The sequence below is a fragment of the Amblyraja radiata genome, chromosome 5 (assembly GCF_010909765.2).
Source record: "Amblyraja radiata isolate CabotCenter1 chromosome 5, sAmbRad1.1.pri, whole genome shotgun sequence".
Taxonomy (NCBI): Eukaryota; Metazoa; Chordata; class Chondrichthyes; order Rajiformes; family Rajidae; genus Amblyraja; species Amblyraja radiata.
The window spans coordinates 7,261,038-7,280,557 of NC_045960.1; the positions used below are offsets into that span (position 1 = coordinate 7,261,038).

General features: G+C 45.5%; 1 protein-coding gene across 2 annotated transcripts in view; it reads right to left on the minus strand.

The window, feature by feature from the left end:
- Positions 1 to 19,520, minus strand: part of LOC116972961 (solute carrier family 4 member 1 adaptor protein) — a 222,838-nt gene that overhangs the window by 68,942 nt on the left and 134,376 nt on the right. For both annotated transcript variants that reach the window (XM_033020562.1, XM_033020561.1), the window contains one exon: positions 17,639 to 17,750. In XM_033020562.1, coding sequence (XP_032876453.1) covers positions 17,639 to 17,750 — 112 coding nt within the window. The remainder of the gene's footprint in view (positions 1 to 17,638; positions 17,751 to 19,520) is intronic.

Here is a 19,520-nt window from a genome sequence, read left to right on the forward strand (position 1 = left end):
TGAATATGAGTCAAGGGCAAACTCGGCAGAGGTCGTGAATTAGGTCGTGAAAGTGGGACAGGCCCTTTAGGATGTGGGAGGAAACCGGAGCACCCGGAGAACAACCCATGCAGTCACGGAGAGAACATACAAACTCCGTACAGACAGCGCCAGAGGTCAGGGATCGAACCCGGATCACTGGCTCTGTGAGGCAGTGTCTCTACCGGTTACGCCACTGTGCCAATCTACAAGCATTAGCAGATTATTTTCTTTTAAACGTTACGAAACTCTGGTAAAATTACATAGCCCACAAAGCTCCATACAACTAAGGAAGAAAAGTACCACTGCAATTGCTGTGTTCGCCATTGAAAATCTGCAACCATTTTAAATGTATAAAACACTAACACAGTCTAACACACACCAACAAGGGCGGCGCGGTGGCGCAGCAGTCGAGTTGGCCTTACATCGCCAGAGACCCGGGTTTGATCCTGACTACGGGTGCTTGTCTGTACAGAGTTTGTACGTTCTCCCTGTGGGTTTTCTCCGGGTGCACTGGATTCCTCCCACTCTCCAAAGATGTACAGTTTTGTAGGTTAGTTTGGCTTCGGTAAAAACAAATGGTAAATTGTCCCTAGTGTGGATAGTGCTAGTGTACGGGGATGGCTAGTCGTTGCAGACTCAGCGGGCTGAAGGGCCTGTTTCCGTGCTGTATCTCTAAACTAAACTAAAAAGTCATTTGTCGCATCTTCTTGCATCAAAGCACAGAAACAAATCCCTTCGGAGCTCAGGATGAAAAACAGTAGTCTAAAACCCAATTAAAATAGAACGCACACATGCCCATCTATATGACAGCAAGTTAGCTGGAGGGAAAATAAACCTTTAATTTTTCTTGATTAGCTTTAATCCAAAGTTTATAAGCGTGCCTCCTACTGGTTCAGCATTACTCTGCTGCCTCCCACTGTCATGGCATCTGTGCAGTAAATGCTAATTTGTTTGAAATCACATATAGCTGTACTTAGTCTGTGGAAGGTTATTTTACAAAAGACCTTTCAGAATGAGCAGAAATTTGAGGGCTTTGACGCACCAGTTTCACGTGCATGGAAACCCAGGTTACTGGGATTTAGTTTAGTTTAGAGATACAGCGCGGCAAACAGGCTCTTTGGCCCACTGACTCCACGCCGACCAGCGAGCCCTGTGCACTAGCACTATCCCACACAGTAGGGATCATTTTCAATTTTTACCAAAATTAACCTACAAACCTGTACTTCTTTGTGGAGCGTGGGAGGAAACTGGAGCACCCGGAGAAAACCCACGCGGTCACAGGGAGAACGTGCAAACAGTATGCGTGGCTGTGAGACAGCAGATCTGCTGCTGCTGCCACCCGAACTGGGATGTTAAAGAAAAGACACAAAGTACTGGAGTAACTAAGCGGGTCAGGTAACTTATCTCGAGAAAATGGGTAGGTGACAAGGGTCGGGACCCTTCTTCAGACTCGTTGAAACAGGTACGATAACAACATTTCAAAGACATTTGGACAGGAATTTGTATTGGAAAGGTTTAGAAACATAGAAACATAGAAATTAGGTGCAGGAGTAGGCCATTCGGCCCTTCGAGCCTGCACCGCCATTCAATATGATCATGGCTGATCATCCAACTCAGTATCCCGTACCTGCCTTCTCTCCATACCCTCTGATCCCCTTAGCCACAAGGGCCACATCTAACTCCCTCTTAAATATAGCCAATGAACTGGCCTCGACTACCCTCTGTGGCAGGGAGTTCCAGAGATTCACCACTCTCTGTGTGAAAAAAGTTCTTCTCATCTCGGTTTTAAAGGATTTCCCCCTTATCCTTAAGCTGTGACCCCTTGTCCTGGACTTCCCCAACATCGGGAGCAATCTTCCTGCATCTAGCCTGTCCAACCCCTTAAGAATTTTGTAAGTTTCTATAAGATCCCCTCTCAATCTCCTAAATTCTAGAGAGTATAAACCAAGTCTATCCAGTCTTTCTTCATAAGACAGTCCTGACATCCCAGGAATCAGTCTGGTGAACCTTCTCTGCACTCCCTCTATGGCAATAATGTCCTTCCTCAGATTTGGAGACCAAAACTGTACGCAATTTAGAGGGATATGGGCCAAACGTAGGCAGGTGGGACTAGTGATGTTGGCATGGGCAAGTTGGGCCAAAGGGCCTATTTCTGTGCTGCTATGTTCTATGACTAAGTGTGGTGGGAGATGCAAGCTGGAAACGAGGTGGGGCGGGTCAGAGGCTGGCAAGTGATAGGTGGATACAGGTGAGTTGGACAAAGGGCAGAGACGAAAAGAATGACTGTAAGATAAGAGGAGTGCAATGTGAAGCCGGAGGAAAGGAATTGGGGGGGAAAGGGAAAAGGGGAGGGGTGGAATCGTGGGAGAATTGGGTATGCTTCTGGGTGCAGCAAAGGAAGAGAGGGGGGAGAAAATGGGGTGGATGTTGTTGGATTGTTCCCCTGAATTGAAGAATACAATGTTCATACCATTGGGCTGTAAGCTACCCAAGCGGGATATAATGTGCTGTTCCTCCAGTTTGTGTTTGAGGCCTCACTCTGGCTAACAGGGATTTTAGGCAAGTCTGCTAGGTGTGGTTTAAACGACAAAGTCGCAAAACAAACGGCTGAAGATATAATGGGTAGGAAGGAACTGCAGTTTACACTGAAGATTAATACAAAATGCTGGAGGGACTCACGGGACAGGCAGCATCTCTGGATGGAAGGAATGGGTGACGTTTCTGGTCGAGACCATTCTTCAGACTGAGAGTCGGGGGAGAGGGAGACACAGAGATATGGAAGGGTAAGATGTGAAAATGAGACATCAAAGGGGATGCAGTTCAAGGAAAATGTAGAATAGATCATTGTTAGCTTGGGGAAGGTGATACAGCAATAAAATTTAATTAGGAAGACAGTCAGACTGGTCGGAGAACTTGGACTGGTTAGGGTTCGAGAGAGAGGGAATGCAAGGGTTCCTCAGACTTACAAATTCCATTCTGAAACAAAATGGACAGACTTGGGAGGTGCAACATTGTGGACTGGGTGATAATACAGAATGAAAGAACAGCCATGATATCCTTAAAGATCCCATTCCTTACAGTTTGGGAGGGATCAGATCAAATTCACCTTTGACTATCCATATTTTCACGGGGTCGAAAATTTAAGTAATAATACTGACAAATGTGAGAAAAGCATGTGGGGAAACTTTACCTGTCTTTTGTCTCCCTGATTAAAACTGAAATGTTGTGGGGTTTTCATGACACATCAATGCAAGAAAGCACACCAGCACCTCTATTTCAGTAGAAGGTTTAGGACGTTCGGCTCTATCCAAGACCGCAAGAAATTGCAGTGAATTGTGGACGCAGCCCAAACCGTCACACAAACCAACCTCCCTTCTATTGACTCCATTTATACCTCACTCTGCCTCAGCAAGGCCAGCAGCATCATCAAGGACGAGTTGCACCCTGAAGTGTGAAAACGCACACCTCCAGATTCAGAGACAGTTTCTTCCCAGCTGTTATAAGGCAACTGAATCATCCTACCACAACCAGAGAGCAGTGCTGAACTACTATCTACTTCATTGGCTATCCTTGATCAGACTATTCTCATATTATGTATCTATACACTGTGGACGGCTCGTGTATACAGTCGCTGCCTCAAAAAGGCTTGCAGCATCATCAAGGACCCACACCATCCTGGCCACACACTCATCTCTCCGCTGCCTTCAGGTAGAAGGTACAAGAGCCTGAAATCTGCAACAACCAGGTTCAGGAATAGCTGCTTCCCCACAGCCATCAGACTATTAAACTGAACTCAAACAAAATCTGAACTTTAATTAGCCTACTGCACTTTATATGCTTATTTATGTGTGTGTATATATATATATATATATTCAATGGTATATGGACACACTGATCTGTTCTGTGTTATTTATGCCTGCAATATTCTGTTGTGCTGAAAGCAAAGCAAGAATTTCATTGTCCTATCTGGGACACATGACAATAAACTCTCTTGAATCTTGATTATAATCATGTATTGTCTTTCTGCTGACTGGATAGCATGTAACAAAAGCTTTTCACGGTACCTCGGTACACGTGACAATAAACTAAACTAAACTTAACCCCCTGCCCACTTAAAAGGGACCCCTCCTGTCACGATCACTCCGAAGACCAAGTTTTAGCAATCACATGTAAAACATACGGCTTAGCTATTGTACCTGCTAGGTTGGACTGTCACAGCAGTTACTAAAATTAAAGTTGGCATTTGGCAACTAATGTTTATGTAAGCGTTTTTGGAGCCAGCACTTAAATTAGAAGCTTATAAAATCTTTCGAATCTTTTTTTTCTTCGGAACAGTGATGTTTGAGGACAGATCTATTCCAGGGATGTAAAATGAAGAGCGATAGATGTCAATGATAAGGCGTTATACAGTTAAAGGAAGGAATAGAGCTCGGTAAAGATTTTTTCTCACCTAGTTCACCTCGCCAGAGAGTAATGGTGGATGGTTGTTTGTCAGGTTGGAGGCCAGTGATTAGTGGGGTGCCACAGGGATCTGTGTTGGGTCCACTGTTGTTTGTCATGTACATTAATGATCTGGATGATGGTGTGGTAAATTGGATTAGTAAGTATGCAGATGATACTAAGATAGGTGGGGTTGTGGATAATGAAGTAGATTTTCAAAGTCTACAGAGAGATTTATGCCAGTTGGAAGAGTGGGCTGAAAGATGGCAGATGGACTTTAATGCTGATAAGTGTGAGGTGCTACATCTTGGCAGGACAAATCAAAATAGGACGTGCATGGTAAATGGTAGGGAATTGAAGAATGCAGGTGAACAGAGGGATCTGGGAATAACTGTGCACAGTTCCCTGAAAGTGGAATCTCATGTAGATAGGGTGGTAAAGAAAGCTTTTGGTGTGCTGGCCTTTATAAATCAGAGCATTGAGTATAGAAGTTGGGATGTAATGTTAAAATTGTACAAGGCATTGGTGAGGCCAATTCTGGAGTATGGTGCACAATTTTGGTCGCCTAAGTATAGGAAGGATGTTAACAAAATAGAGAGAGTACAGAGGAGATTTACTAGAATGTTGCCTGGGTTTCAGCAACTAAGTTACAGAGAAAGGTTGAACAAGTTAGGGCTTTATTCTTTGGAGCGCAGAAGGCTAAGGGGGGACTTGATAGAGGTCTTTAAAATGATAAGAGGGATAGACAGAGTTGACGTAGATAAGCTTTTCCCACTGAGAGTAGGGAAGATTCAAACAAGGGGACATGACTTGAGAATTAAGGGACTGAAGTTTAGGGGTAACATGAGGGGGAACTTCTTTACTCAGAGAGTGGTGGCTGTGTGGAATGAGCTTCCAGTGAAGGTGGTGGAGGCAGGTTCGTTTTTATCATTTAAAAATAAATTGGATAGTTATATGGACGGGAAAGGAATGGAGGGTTATGGTCTGAGCGCAGGTATATGGGACTAGGGGAGAATACGTGTTCGGCACGGACTAGAAGGGTCGAGATGGCCTGTTTCCGTGCTATAATTGTTATATGGTTATATATAGTTAGTGGTAAAGATTTGTATAAATCATTAGTGAGAGCACGCTAACGGCGCAAGTAGATTTTTGACTTTAGACATACAGTGCGGAAACAGGCCCTTCGACCCATCAAGTCCACGCTGATCAGCGATCACCCCGTACACTAGCACTATACTACACACTATTCAAAAAATGTACAATTTTCTTACCGAAGCCAATTAACTTACAGTTTTGTAGGTTAATTGGCTGCAGTAAAAAAACTGTACATTTTTCAGATAGTGTATAGGATAGTGTGAGTGGGATGTGATAGGAAACCGGAGAAAACCCACGCGGGTCACGGGGAGAACGTATAAACTCTGTACAGACAGCACCCGTCGTCGGGATCAAACCTGGGCCTCTGGCGATGTAAGGCAGCAACTCTACCATGTAGGTGTGTGTTAGACTGTGCCAGTGTTTCATACATTTAAAAGTTGCTTGCTAATTTGCAATGGTGAGCACTGCAATTGCAGTGGTACTTTTGCAGTGGGCTACAATCACATCAACTAATCACATTACAAAAAACAGAATAAGCATGCGAACTGCTATAGCCTGCACAGCTTAGAAAGAGGGATTAGTTGGTTAGTTATTTATTAGTTGGACACACAAGGAACTACAGATGCTGGAATCTTGCGTAGAACACAAAAGTAACTCAGTGGGTCAGACAGCATCTCTGGAGAAAAGGAATAGGTGATGTTTCGAGTCGAGACCCTTCTTCAAACTCTTTTCTAGCTTCCTCTCCTTCTACAACAATCAGTTTGAAGAAGGGTCTCAGCTCAAAACGTGGTTTGACGAAGGGTCTCCACCCGAAACGTCACCTATTCCTTTTCTCCAGAGATGCTGTCTGGTCTGCTGAGTTACTCCAGCTTTTTCGTTTAAACCAGCGTCTGCAGTTCCTTCCTACACAAAATTCCATGTAGCAGTCTAAAGTAAAGTCTAAACAAAAGTGCTGAGTAACTCAGGGGGTCAGGCAGCATGTCGAGGGAAAGGGCTGGCAGCGTTGCAGGTCGGGACACATCTTCAAACTGATTATTGCAGAAAGTGAGGAAGCTAAAAAAAAATATTGGGGGTGTGAAAAGCCTGGCGATTGATTGTCTGAAGAAGGGTCCCAATCTGAAACATCACCTATCCATGTTCTCCAGGGATGCTGCCTGACTCCCAGCGCAAATTGGAGAAACAGCACCTTATATTTCGCTTGGGCAGCTTACACCCCAGCGGTATGAATATTGACTTCTCTAACTTCAAGTAACCCGAGCTTTCCTTCTCTCCCTCTCCATCCCTCCCATCCCAGTTTTCCCACCAGTCTGACAGTCCCGATTACATTTTCTGCTTTTGTTGTCACCTTCCCCAAGCTAACAATGATCTACATTTTCCTTGACCTGCATCCCCTCTGATGTCTCGTTTACACACCCTACACTTCCTTATCTCTGTGTCTCCCTCTCCCCTGACTCTCAGTCTGAAGAAGGGTCGAGACCAGAAAAGTCACCCATTCCTCCTCTCCAGAGATGCTGCCTGTCCCGCTGAGTTACTCCAGCACTTTGTGTCCACCTTTAAGGAGAGGAGTTAACAAATCCTCCTTGGCAGAAAAGAGGGAGTGGTGCCATTTTTCACATATGTCTTTAAACTGAGTGCTTTTTGGTTTGTTTAATGCGTTTCATAATGTTAATTGAAGAAAACCGGAGACCCGAGTTAGATCCCGACTACTGGTGCTGTCTATACGGAGTTTGTACATTCTCCCTGTGACCACATGGATTTTCTCTGAGATTTTCGCTTTCCTCCCACACTCCAAAGACGTGCAAGTTGTGGGTTAATTGGCTTAGTATAAATGTAAATTGTCCCTAGTGTGTGCAGGATAGTGTTAGTGTGCGGGGATCGCTGGTCGGTGCGGACCTGGTGGGCAGAAGGGCCAGTTTCTGAGCTGCATCTCTTAACTAAACAAAATATATTGGGGGTGGGGGGAACCTTCCTTTGCACAAAATGCCTCATTTCCTACATTAAAAGTGACTAGACTTCAAATGTATTCCATTAGCTATAAAGTATTTTATGTAATGTCCTGAGGAGTGAGGGGCTCCATATAATTATGCTCAAGGCTCTTTGAAATTACACCATAGCAACATCCAAGTACTTTATGTTCGTACAGGCTGGGATTTAAAATCTGATTGCCTGAAAATCCAAATTCGTAGCTGTTGCACTTTTGAAAAAAAAAACAGTTGGAGTCTCAATTTATTTATTTTACAATCGCCTAAAAGCATTCATTCACGATCCAGAGGATAAAAAAATTGAATTTTGGACGGATTTAGAAAGATATAAAAATGTAAATTCTTCTTAAGATGTTTCGAACATCCTTTTATTCTTTAGAGCTATAATGTAGAGCCCATTATATTCATGGCGCAAATATACTCTCAAACAATGAGGTTAGAGGTTCGGTGAATGAACATTCATTTTTTACGCAAATGTTTTGGAAAGAGCTGTCGAGGGCAGAGTGTACTCCCATCTGCCTGTGTTTGGTCCAATCCCTCCAAACCTGTCTGATCCATGTACCTATCTAACTGTTTCTTAAATGTTGGGATAAACCCAGCCACAACTACCTCCTCTGACAGCTTGTTCCATACACCCACCACCCTTTGTGAAAATGTTACCCTTCAGATTCCTATTAATTCTTTTCCCTTCACCTTAAACTCATGTTCTCTGGTGCTCGATTTTTTATTTTTCTTCTGAGCTTTTGTTATATTATTTATTATGATTGCATATTCTGGTGTGCTGCAGCAAGTAATAATTTAATTGTTCTATCTGGGACATATAAGAATAAAACACTCTTGACTCTGGGCAAGAGAGTGTGCATCTACCCGATCTATTCCTCTCATGACCTTATACACCTCTATAAGATCCCCCCTCATCTTCCTGCGCTCCAAGGAATAGAGTCCCAGCCTACTCAACCTCTCCCAATTGCTCAGGCCCTCTAGTCCTGGCAACATCCTTGTAAATCTTCTCTGTGCTCTTACCAGCTTGACAACATCTTCCCTGTAAAGGTGCAAAACCCAAATCGCTGGCGCAACACAGCGGGACTGGCGGCAACTGTGGAGGGAATGGACAGGTGACGTTTTAGATCGGGACCGTTCTTCCGACTGATTGAAGTAGCGGAGATGATGTTGGAAAATAGCAGGGTCGAGGTAAAGTCTGGTGAGTGATAGGTGGATACAGCAGAGTGGTGGGGTGAGGGGTGAGGTGACTGACAAACGGATGGACTAAGCGATAAGGGCTAGAGGTGAAAAGGAGACAAGGCGCCGGATAAGGAGAGAAGATAAGTGAGATGGTACACACAAAATGCTGGAGTAACTCAGCGGGTCAGGCATCATCTCTGGAGAGAAGGAATGGGTGACGTTTCGGGTCGAGACCTTTCTTCTGAGTTACTCCAGCATTTTGTGTCTACCTTCGATTTAAACCAGCATCTGCAGTTCTTTCGAACACAGATGAGTGAGATGCATGTGTTTTAGACGTGATTTTAACAGAGGTGATTCTCTTTGTGATATGGTGTTCTCAGCAGTTAATTTCTGAATAATAAATCACCCTGACTGTTGAGATTAAAGTTCATCGATCATTAGAGCAGAATTAGTCCATTCGGCCCATCAGGCCTGGTCTGCCATTCAATCATGGCTAATCTATCTTTCCCTCTCAACCCCATTCTCCTGCCTTCTCCTCATAATCTTTTACCTGATAGAAGTGTATAAGCCCTCATGATGTCACACACAAAGTGCTGGATCAGACAGCATCTCGGGGGGGATATGAATAGATGACACCTCGGTACACATGACAATAAACTAAACTGATGTCGGGACCCTTCTTCCGACTCTGGGTGGGAACATGGGCTGAAGAGCAAGAGGGCAGCAGGAATCACAGAGGGGGAGCTGTGAAGGAAGGTTTCACAGAACCCCCGTTGGAGAGAGGAGGGAGAACCTCTTCAAAGTAGGACAGACACAAAATGCTGGAGTGACACAGCGGGTCAGGTAGCATCTCTGGAGAACAAGAATAGGTGACATTTCTGGGCAAAATCCTTATTCAGACTGAAAGTAGAGGTGGGGGAGAGAATAAACAGGAGGCGAGAAATGGCCAGACCGAATCAGGGCCGGCCGTTTCTCGTCTCCAATTTATTTATCTCTCCACCTCTACTTTCAGTCTGAAGAAGGGTTCCGTCTATATTTCTTCTCCAGAGATGCTGCCTGACACGTTGGGTTACACTGCCATTTTGTGTCTATCTTCGGTATAAACCAGCATGTGCTGTTCCTTCCTGCACAATTCTCCAAAGTAGGCGTACGTTGAGGAGTTTTTGCAGCACAGCAGTAATATGAAGACATGTGGAACTGGATGCTGGAATCTTGCACAAAGCACACTGTACAAGTTCGGGAGTTACTCTAGCCCTTTGTGTTTTGTGCAAGATTCCAGTATCCGCAGTTACTTGTGCCTCCTTCATAGTGTCTTTTTAGTTCAGTTTCGAGATACAGCGCAGAAACAGGCCCTTCGGCCCACCGAGTCCGTGCCGACCAGCGATCCCCGCACACTAATACTATCCTACACACACTAGGGACAATTTACGCTTATACCAAGCCAATTAAGCCACAAACCTGCACGTCTTTGGAGTATGGGAGGAAACCGAAGACCTCGGACAAAACCCACGCAGGTCACGGAGAATGTACAAACTCTGTACAGACAAGCACCCCCAGTCAGGATCGAACCCGGGTCCCTGGTTTGTAAGGCAGTAGCTCTACCGCTGCGCCGCTGTGTCGTTTGGTTCTAGGCTGGACATGAAATTATACCAGGCACTATCACCCTGGTTACCGGAAGGCATGGGCACATCGTGAAAAATAACTCCTTAGTCCTCACTCAGAAATTATACTGATGCGGAGATGATTGGTATAGCGAGTGCAATGTCTAGGTGCCCTTCTTAACCGGGCACAGGTTGGCACAGTAAGGGTAGATCATGAGAAGCTCTACCCCAGCACCACTGTCGGCGACTTTCATCAACACTGGCACAATCTTTTAAAATGCAGTACATTTCTACAAAGCTAATGTAATGTGAAGAAATGCTTTAGATATGAAGTATTAGCTACAGGGAAACGTTGGACATACTTGGATTATTTTCTCTGGAACGCCAGATACCTGATAGAAGTATATTAAATTATGAGAGGCATAGATCGTAGATTGGGTAGAGCGTCAGAACCCTTTGTGTAAAAAAATAAATAGATAGATAGATGGATGGATGGATAGTTGGATGGATAGATGGATGGATAGATGGATAGATGGATATAGATGGATAGATAGATGGATAGATAGACGGATGGATAGATAGATGGATAGATAGATGGATGGATAGATGGATGGATGGATAAGACAGAGGCCCAGGACCGTTGGAGCGAGTGGAGGAGGGTCAGGGCGGTGAGTACTTAAATCGGGCGCGGGGCTTTCTTTCACAGAGGCCCAGGACCATTGGAGCGAGTGGAGGAGGGTCAGGGCGGTGAGTATATAAATCGGGCACGGGGCTTTCTTTCACAGAGGCCCAGGACCGTTGGAGCGAGTGGAGGAGGGTCAGGGCGGTGATACTTAAATCGGGCGCGGGGCTTTCTTTCACAGAGGCCCAGGACCGTTGGAGCGAGTGGAGGAGGGTCAGGGCGGTGAGTACTTAAATCGGGCGCGGGGCTTTCTTTCACAGAGGCCCGGGACCGTTGGAGCGAGTGGAGGAGGGTCGGGGCTTTTACCAAAATCCGTAACGTTCCACACTCCATAGGGAGGGTTCTGGTGGAAGTCGCTGATTGGCGGAGGCGGACTAGAGGAAGCAGCTGATTGGGTGCAACCTCAGGTTAGCATTTCTGCTTTCTGGTTAAAGGTACAGTGCTTTAGTAAAGGTACAGTGAGCCAAGGGTACAGTGGGCTAAAGGTACAGTGCTTTAGTAAAGGTACAGTGAGCTAAGGGTACAGTGGGCTAAAGGTACAGTGCTTTAGTAAAGGTACAGTGAGCCAAGGGTACAGTGGGCTAAAGGTACAGTGCTTTAGTAAAGGTACAGTGGGCTAAGGGTACAGTGGGCTAAAGGTACAGTGCTTTAGTAAAGGTACAGTGGGCTAAGGGTACAGTGGACTAAAGGTACAGTGAGCTAAGGGTACAGTGAGCTAAGGGTACAGTGCTTTTTGTTTATATAATAAAGTAGCAGTTTAAAGGGCAAGAGGGAGCAGCTGTTTGTGAGTCAGATACCTGCTGATTTCTCCCAGCAGTTTCTATTGTATTATACTGGTATCGGATCCAGGGTAAGGCGAGAGAATGACAGTCAGAGCAGTGTACTGTTCTGGATGTCAGATGTGGGAGGTCATGGTGTCGGATGGCCCTCCAGACGTCCACATCTGCACCAGGTGCAGAGAGATGGGGCTCCTAAGGGACCATATTAGGATCCTGGAGCAGCAGCTCGATGACCTCTGTCTGGTCAGGGAGAGTGAGGAGGTCATAGAGGGGAGTTATAGGGAGGTGGTCACTCCAAAACCATGGGAGAGAGACATGTGGGTCACGCTAAGGAAGGGCAAGGGGCAGAGGCAGGAACGAGTGAGTACTCCAATGTCGGTACACCTTGCAAACAAGTACTCCTGTTTGAGTACGGATGGGGGTGACAGCCTACCCGGGGGTAGCGACAGCGGACGGGCCTCCAGCACAGAGACTGGCCCTGTTGCTCCGAAAGGTAGGGAAAAAAAGAAGAGGGCAATAGTAATTGGGGACTCTATTGTTAGGGGGTCGGATAGGCGATTCTGTGGACGCAGTCGGGAGACCAGGATGGTGGTCTGCCTCCCTGGTGCCAAGGTCTCGGACGTGTCTCAACGCATCCAAGATATCCTGAAATCAGAGGGAGAGAAGCATGAGGTCGTGGTACATATAGGTACCAATGACATAGGTAAAAAAAGGGAAGAGGTCCTGAAGGGAGGATTTAGGGAGCTGGGAGGAGAGTTAAGGAAAAGGACCAAAAAGGTAACAATCTCAGGATTACTGCCTGTGCCACGCGACAGTGAGAGTAGGAATGGAGCGAGGTGGAGGATAAATGCGTGGCTGAAAGACTGGTGCAGAGGGCAGGGATTCAAGTTTCTGGATCATTGGGACTTCTTTTGGGGAAGGAGGGACCTGTACAGAAAGGATGGGTTGCACTTGAACCCGAGGGGGACCAATATCCTGGTGGGGAAATTTGCAAAGGCCACTGGGGAGACTTTAAACTAGAATGGTTGGGGCGAGGGACTCAAATAGAGAAAGCTAGTAGACAGAATGGGAGGCAGGAAGCAGAAAAGGGAAGCACTCGGACACAAGAGGAGAAAGAAAAAAAAGGAAATAAACAGAGAATAAGAGACGGGGGGTTTCTTAAATGTGCATATTTTAATGCTAGGAGCATTGTAAGAAAGGTGGATGAGCTTAGAGTCTGGATAGACACCTGGAAGTATGATGTTGTGGCGATCAGTGAAACATGGTTGCAGGAGGGCTGTGATTGGAAACTAAATATTCCAGGATTTCGTTGCTTCAGGTGTGATAGAATTGGAGGGGCAAGAGGTGGAGGTGTTGCATTGCTAGTCAGGGAAGATATTACAGCAGTGCTTTGGCAGGATAGATTGGAGGGCTCATCTAGGGAGGCTATTTGGGTGGAACTGAGAAGTGGGAAAGGTGTAGCAACACTTATAGGGGTGTATTATAGACCGCCAAATGGGGAACGAGAATTGGAAGAGCAAATATGTAAGGAGATAGCAGATATTAGTAGTAAGCACAAGTTAGTGATTGTGGGAGATTTCAACTTTCCACACATAGACTGGGAAACACATTCTGTAAATGGGCTGGATGGTTTGGAGTTTGTAAAATGTGTGCAGGATAGTTTTTTGCAGCAATACATAGAGGTACCTACTAGAGGAGGGGCAGTGCTGGACCTCCTGTTAGGAAATGAGACGGGACAGGTGGCGGAGGTACGCGTTGGGGAGCACTTCGGGTCCAGTGATCACAATACCATTAGTTTCAATATAATTATGGAGAAGGTCAGAACTAATTCCACTCCTATAACTTTTGAACTTATGGGCCGCTATAACAACTATAACAACATTTAAGTGACATTTGGACAAGTACATGGATGGTACAGGTTTAGAGGGATATCAGCCAAACAAGGGCAGGTGGAACCAGCGTACAAGAGGCATCTTGGACGGCATGGGCAAATTGGGCCGAAGGGCTTGTTTCCGTGCTGTATAACTATAAAATCTCACCAGCAAGCGGCCCATAAGTTCAAAAGTTATAGGAGTGGAATTAGGCCATTCGGCCCATCGTCTACTTCGCCATTCAATCATGGCTGATCTATCTCTCCCTCTCAACCGCATTCCCTGCCTTCTCCCCATAACTCCTTACACCCATACTAATCAAGAATCTGTCAATCTGCACCTTAAAATCACCCTTTGACTTGCCCTCAGCAGCCATTTGTGGCAATGAATTCCACAGATTCACCACACTCTGACTAAATAGATTTCTCCTCATCTCTTTTCTAAAGGTACGCTCTTTTATTCTGAGGCTGTGACCTCTGGTCCTAGACTCTCCCACCAGTGGAAACATCCTCTCCACATCCACTCTAGCCAAGTCTTTCACTATTCGGTACATTTCAATGAGGTCCCTCCTCATCCTTCTAAACTCCAGCGAGTACAGGCCCAGTGCCGCCAAACGCTCATCATAGGTTAACCCACTCATTCCTGGGATCATTCTCATAAACCTCCTCTGAACCCTCACCTACGCAAGCACATCCTTCCTCAGATATGGAGCCCAAAACTGTTGACGATACTCCAAACACCGCCTGATGAAACCTCAGCATTACATCCCCGGTTTTTATATTCACAAAACACCCACTTCCTTAAGGGCCTGCCCCACTTAGGCGATTTTATGCGACTGCCGGCGATTACGACAATGGAATTCACCAAAGTCAGCACCAGCGACAACCCACGTCACCTGGCGACAACCTCCGCCATCGTGGCGCCAACCCACGTCACCTGGCGACAACATCCGCCATCGTGGCGCCAACCTACGTCACCTGGCGACAACCTCCGCCATCGGAGCAACAACCTACGTCACCTGGCGACAACCTACAACAACCTACAGCAGCACCTACGTCAGGAGAAGACAAGCTATGACAAGCCTAGTTGCCGGCAGTCGCCTAAAAAATCGCCTAAGTGGAACAGGCCCTTTACCCATTTATAGAGAAAACAAAATCACCATTAACATAAACTCTGTCTTCTAATCCCGCAGGGCAGAGGGGTGTGAAGAAGTGGTGATTAAAAAGAGTTACAAAAACAAAATATACATATATATTTAAGTATATTCAAGGCTTTGATTTACCTAACTAAGATCAAACATGTGAAATTATTTCGTCTTGCGGGGAATATCTAACTAACCATTCATCTACGGCAAAAAGAGAGACTAATTAGTAGCCAACGCAAGATCCCAACAGTATCTATCAGGCGTACATCGAACACAACATATCTTAGCCTGTGGTTTTGTGTTTTATTCAGTCTCATAAGTAATTCAAAGCTCTGCAGCTAAAAAAAAATCATTATTGCACCTAAGGTTTACTACCTCTTTTAACCATAAATAATTCAGATGATAGATTTTTGTGTTAAATAATCAAACCTCTTGTCACGCTGCATAAATATCTCATTTTACAACCAGGGTAGCCCATGGGGATTTTTAAATTCTTAAAACATATAGCGATCCAATTTATTTTTGCAAGACACTAGTTTTTAAATCGCTCAGGGTGTGGAGAGCGGATGGAGGCGGAGTAGAAGGAACAATTTCCGCAAGCAAGCCAGTGGAGAAGACAATATAGGACTTTGCTGATGGAACTCTACATTCAGTAAACCCTGTTAGTGCTAAAATGAAATGCAAAAAAATAAATCCACTTGCTCTTAGAACCAAAACCTGTTTCACTGGGTTTTAGACAATAGACAATAGACATTAGGTGCAGGAGTAGGCCATTTGGCCCTTCAAGCCAGCACCGCCATTCAATGTGATCATGGCTGATCATCCCCAATCAGTACCCCGTTCCTGCCTTCTTCCCATATCCCCTGACTCCGCTATCTTTAAGAGCCCTATCTAACTCTCTCTTGAAAGTATCCAGAGAACCGGCCTCCACCGCCCTCTGAGGCAGAGAATTCCACACTCACAACTCTCTGTGAGAAAAAGTGTTTCCTCGTCTCCATTATTCTTAAACTGTGGCCCCTGGTTCTGGACTTCCCCAACATCGGGAACATGTTACCTGCCTCTAGCGTGTCCTAACCCTTAACAATCTTATATGTTTCAATAAGATCTCCTCTCATCCTTTTAAACTCCAGAGTGTACAAGACCAGCTGCTCCATTCTCTCAGCATATGACAGTCCCACCATCCCGGGAATTAACTTTGTAAACCTACGCAGCACTCCCTCAATAGCTAGAATGTCCTTCCTCAAATTAGGGGACCAAAACTGCACACAATACTCCAGGTGTGGTCTCACTAGGACCCTGCACAACTGCAGAAGGTAGTTTTGTAGAAACAAGCCTTGGTTTACAAAAAGACACGGCATGAAGTGCTGGAGTAACTCAGTGGGTCAAGTCAGGTAGCATTCCTGGAGAACATGGATAGGAGACTGTTTATACAGTTTTTTGTTGGGCTAGGTTGCCTTCTTGTTCGGCAATGGTATTGGGTGGATTTTAGAGATACAACGTGGAAATAAGCTCTTTGGCCCACCGAGTCCATGCCAGCCAGTGATCACCCTGTACACTAGCATTGTCCTGCAGACTTGGGAAAATTTACAATTTTACCAAAGCCACTTAACCTATAAACCTGTACGCCTTTGGAGTGGGGGAGGCAACCGGATCAAACGGAGAAAATCCACTCAGTCACAGGCAGAACGTACAAACACGGTACCGACAGCACCCGTAGTCAGGATCAAACCCGGGTCTCTGGTGCTGTGAGGCAGCAACTCTACCGCTGCGCCACTGTGGTGCCCCGCAAGAAACAAAGAGAATCGATACAGAATTGTGGTATAGTCTGCCATGATCAAGCTCACAGGGTCCAATTCAATCGACATTCATTTTCACAACGTCGATTGAATTGGCAGATAAGGTTAGTTTATCTTCGCATCATGTCTCAGCACAGACATTGTCGGCTGAAATGGCTGTTCCTGTGCTGTACTGTTCTATGTGTAGGAAGGAACTGCTGACTTACACTGAAGATAAGACACAAAATGCAGGAGTAACTTAGCGGGACAGGCAGCATCTCTGGAGAACCTGAATAGGTGACGTTTCGATTGGGACCCTTCAATCTGATGAAAGGTCCTGCCCCGGAACGTTGCCTATCCATGTTCACCAGGGACGCTGCCTGGCCAGCTGAGTTACTCCAGCACTTTGTTTATATCTGGCCTGTCCCACTTGGCGATTTTTTCGGTGACTGCCGGCATCATTGACTGACGTATCAGATCACCAAACAATTTGCTGCGTGACGCGGCGTGATGACATATTGACACGCGGTGTTTTTTCAAGTGTCGCAACATTTTTTTGTCGCCGCTGGATTTTGAAATCTTCAAAATCTTTTATCGACATTGATAAAACACGCCGGCAGTCGCCTAAAAAAATCGCCAAGTGGGACAGGCCCTTAAGAGGCTCGTCCTGTTGGAATGAGTGGGCTTTTTCTTGGCTTAAGGAACACATTAGCTCCAGGGAGATGCTGAGCCCAGCAAGGCAAGAGAGATGAATTGACAAAGACAGGCTGCACTGAAGCATTATTGGGTTAAGGACTGAATTGCTACAAATGCTCCTTGCGCAGTCAGACTCGTTAATTCTTTTAAATTGGCAAGGTCATCAGCATTCACTGTCTCAACAGAATTTGAATGAAAATAGATAGAGACAGATGGAACGGATTAACTAGTGAATCTTCCATGGCAGTGCTTTGATTGCCTGCCATTAAAGGAGAGGTTCAGGCAGTATCTTTCCAGCTGGAGAGTTGTGAAGGGCTTTGTTCCTCCACTGAAAGAATGTTCACATTTCACTTTACTTCACTTCACTCACCCCAACTGTGCCAGTCTTCAGCTTGAACTTCTTCCCTCCCTTCATTGCCCCAAACATGGGCACGGTAATTTTCCTCGGCTTGGCCCCCGGGTCTCCAGTAAGTCCAGCAATCCTTTGAAAACAATGTTTTAAAAAAAATTAAAAATCAGACATCTGCAGGGGAAGTACAACGGGATCTAGGGGTCCTTGTTCATGAATCAATGAAAGTAAGCATGCAGGTACAGCAGGCAGTGAAATAGTGAATGGCATGTTGGCCGTCATAACAAGAGGAGTTGAGTATAGGAGCAAAGAGGTCCTTCTACAGTTGTATTGGGCCCTAGTGAGACCACACCTGGAGTATTGTATGCAGTCTTGGCCCCCAAATTTGAGGAAGGACATTCTTGCTATTGAGGGAGTGCAGCGTAGGTTTACAAGGTTAATTCCCGGGATGGCGGGACCGTCATAGGCTGAGAGAATGGAGCAGCTGGGCTTGTATACTCTGGAGTTTAGAAGGATGAGAGGGTATAAGGGGTAAGCCATTTAGAATGGAGACGAGGAAACACTTCTTCACACAGAGAGTTGTGAGTGTGTACTTTCAAGAGAGAGCTAGATAGGGCTCTTGAAGATAGGGGAGTCAGGGGATATGGGGAGAAGGCAGGAACGGGGTACTGATTGTAGATGATCAGCCATGATCACATTGAATGGCGGTGCTGGCTCGAAGGGCCGAATGGCCTACTGCACCTATTGTCTATTGTCTCTGATAAAACACAGACACAGGGTCATACATCGCAGTAACAATCAGCCTTACCCGTCCACACTGACCAGAAGTCCGATCTCAGCAGAATCAAAGAACTGCGGATACTGGTTTACGTAAAAGAACACAAAGTCTGAAGACGGGTCTCAATCCGAAACATCACCTAGTCCTTCTCTCCAAAAATGCTGTCTGACCCGCTGAGTTACTCCAGCTTTTTGTGTCTATCTTCGGTAAACCAGCATCTGCAGTTCCTTCTTACACAAAGTGCTGGTGTTTAGTTTAGTTTTGTTTATTGTCAGGTGTACTGAGGTACAGTGAAATGATTTTTGATTGCGTGCTATCCAGTCGGCGGAAAGACTATACATGATTATAATGAAGCCGTCCACAGTGTACATATTCAGGATAAAGGGAATAATGTTTAGAGCAAGATAATGCCCAGTAAAGTTCGATTAAAGATAGTCCGAGTGTCTCCAATGAGGTAGATGGTAGGTCTGGACCACTCTCTAGTCAGTAATCGGATGGTTCAGTTGCCTGATAACAGCTGGGATGAAACTGTCCCTCAGTTGAGTAACCCTGAGTAACTAGCAGGTCAGTTTGAAGAGGAGTCCCGAACGGAAATGCCGCCTAACCATGTTCTCCAGAGATGCTGCCTGACCCGCTGAGTAACTCCAGGACTTTGTATCCTTTTGTGCTCCATTTAGGGTGGTCCGATTTGCCCGTGTTTGGCCCATATCCATATGAACTTCCAGTTCCAGCTCCTGCAAAGCCATTCTCAAACTTTTTTTTTGAATGCTCAACTGACTTCAATTTCAGGTCACCTCTGCTGTCGAACTAATCGAATTGACATGTCAAAAACCTGGCTCATGCCAATTTTTTCTTTGTAAACATCCCAGGCATTCGAGATGATTGAGCAGTGGCATGTTGAAGGAAAGTCTAGGGAGAAGGTTCAAATACCTTTGGAGTTTGTTTATTCTAATTGAAAACCACAATCAGGTTGTACTCCTTAAATTGCAAGGAACTGTTGCTGGATTTTGCTCTCAAAAATTACAGTGACTAGTCTCCGCTGTGGATGAGTAAAAGCTCAGAGAGGATAGGATTATGTGGGATGTTTGTTTAGTTTAGTTTGGAGATACAGCGTGGGTAAAGGCT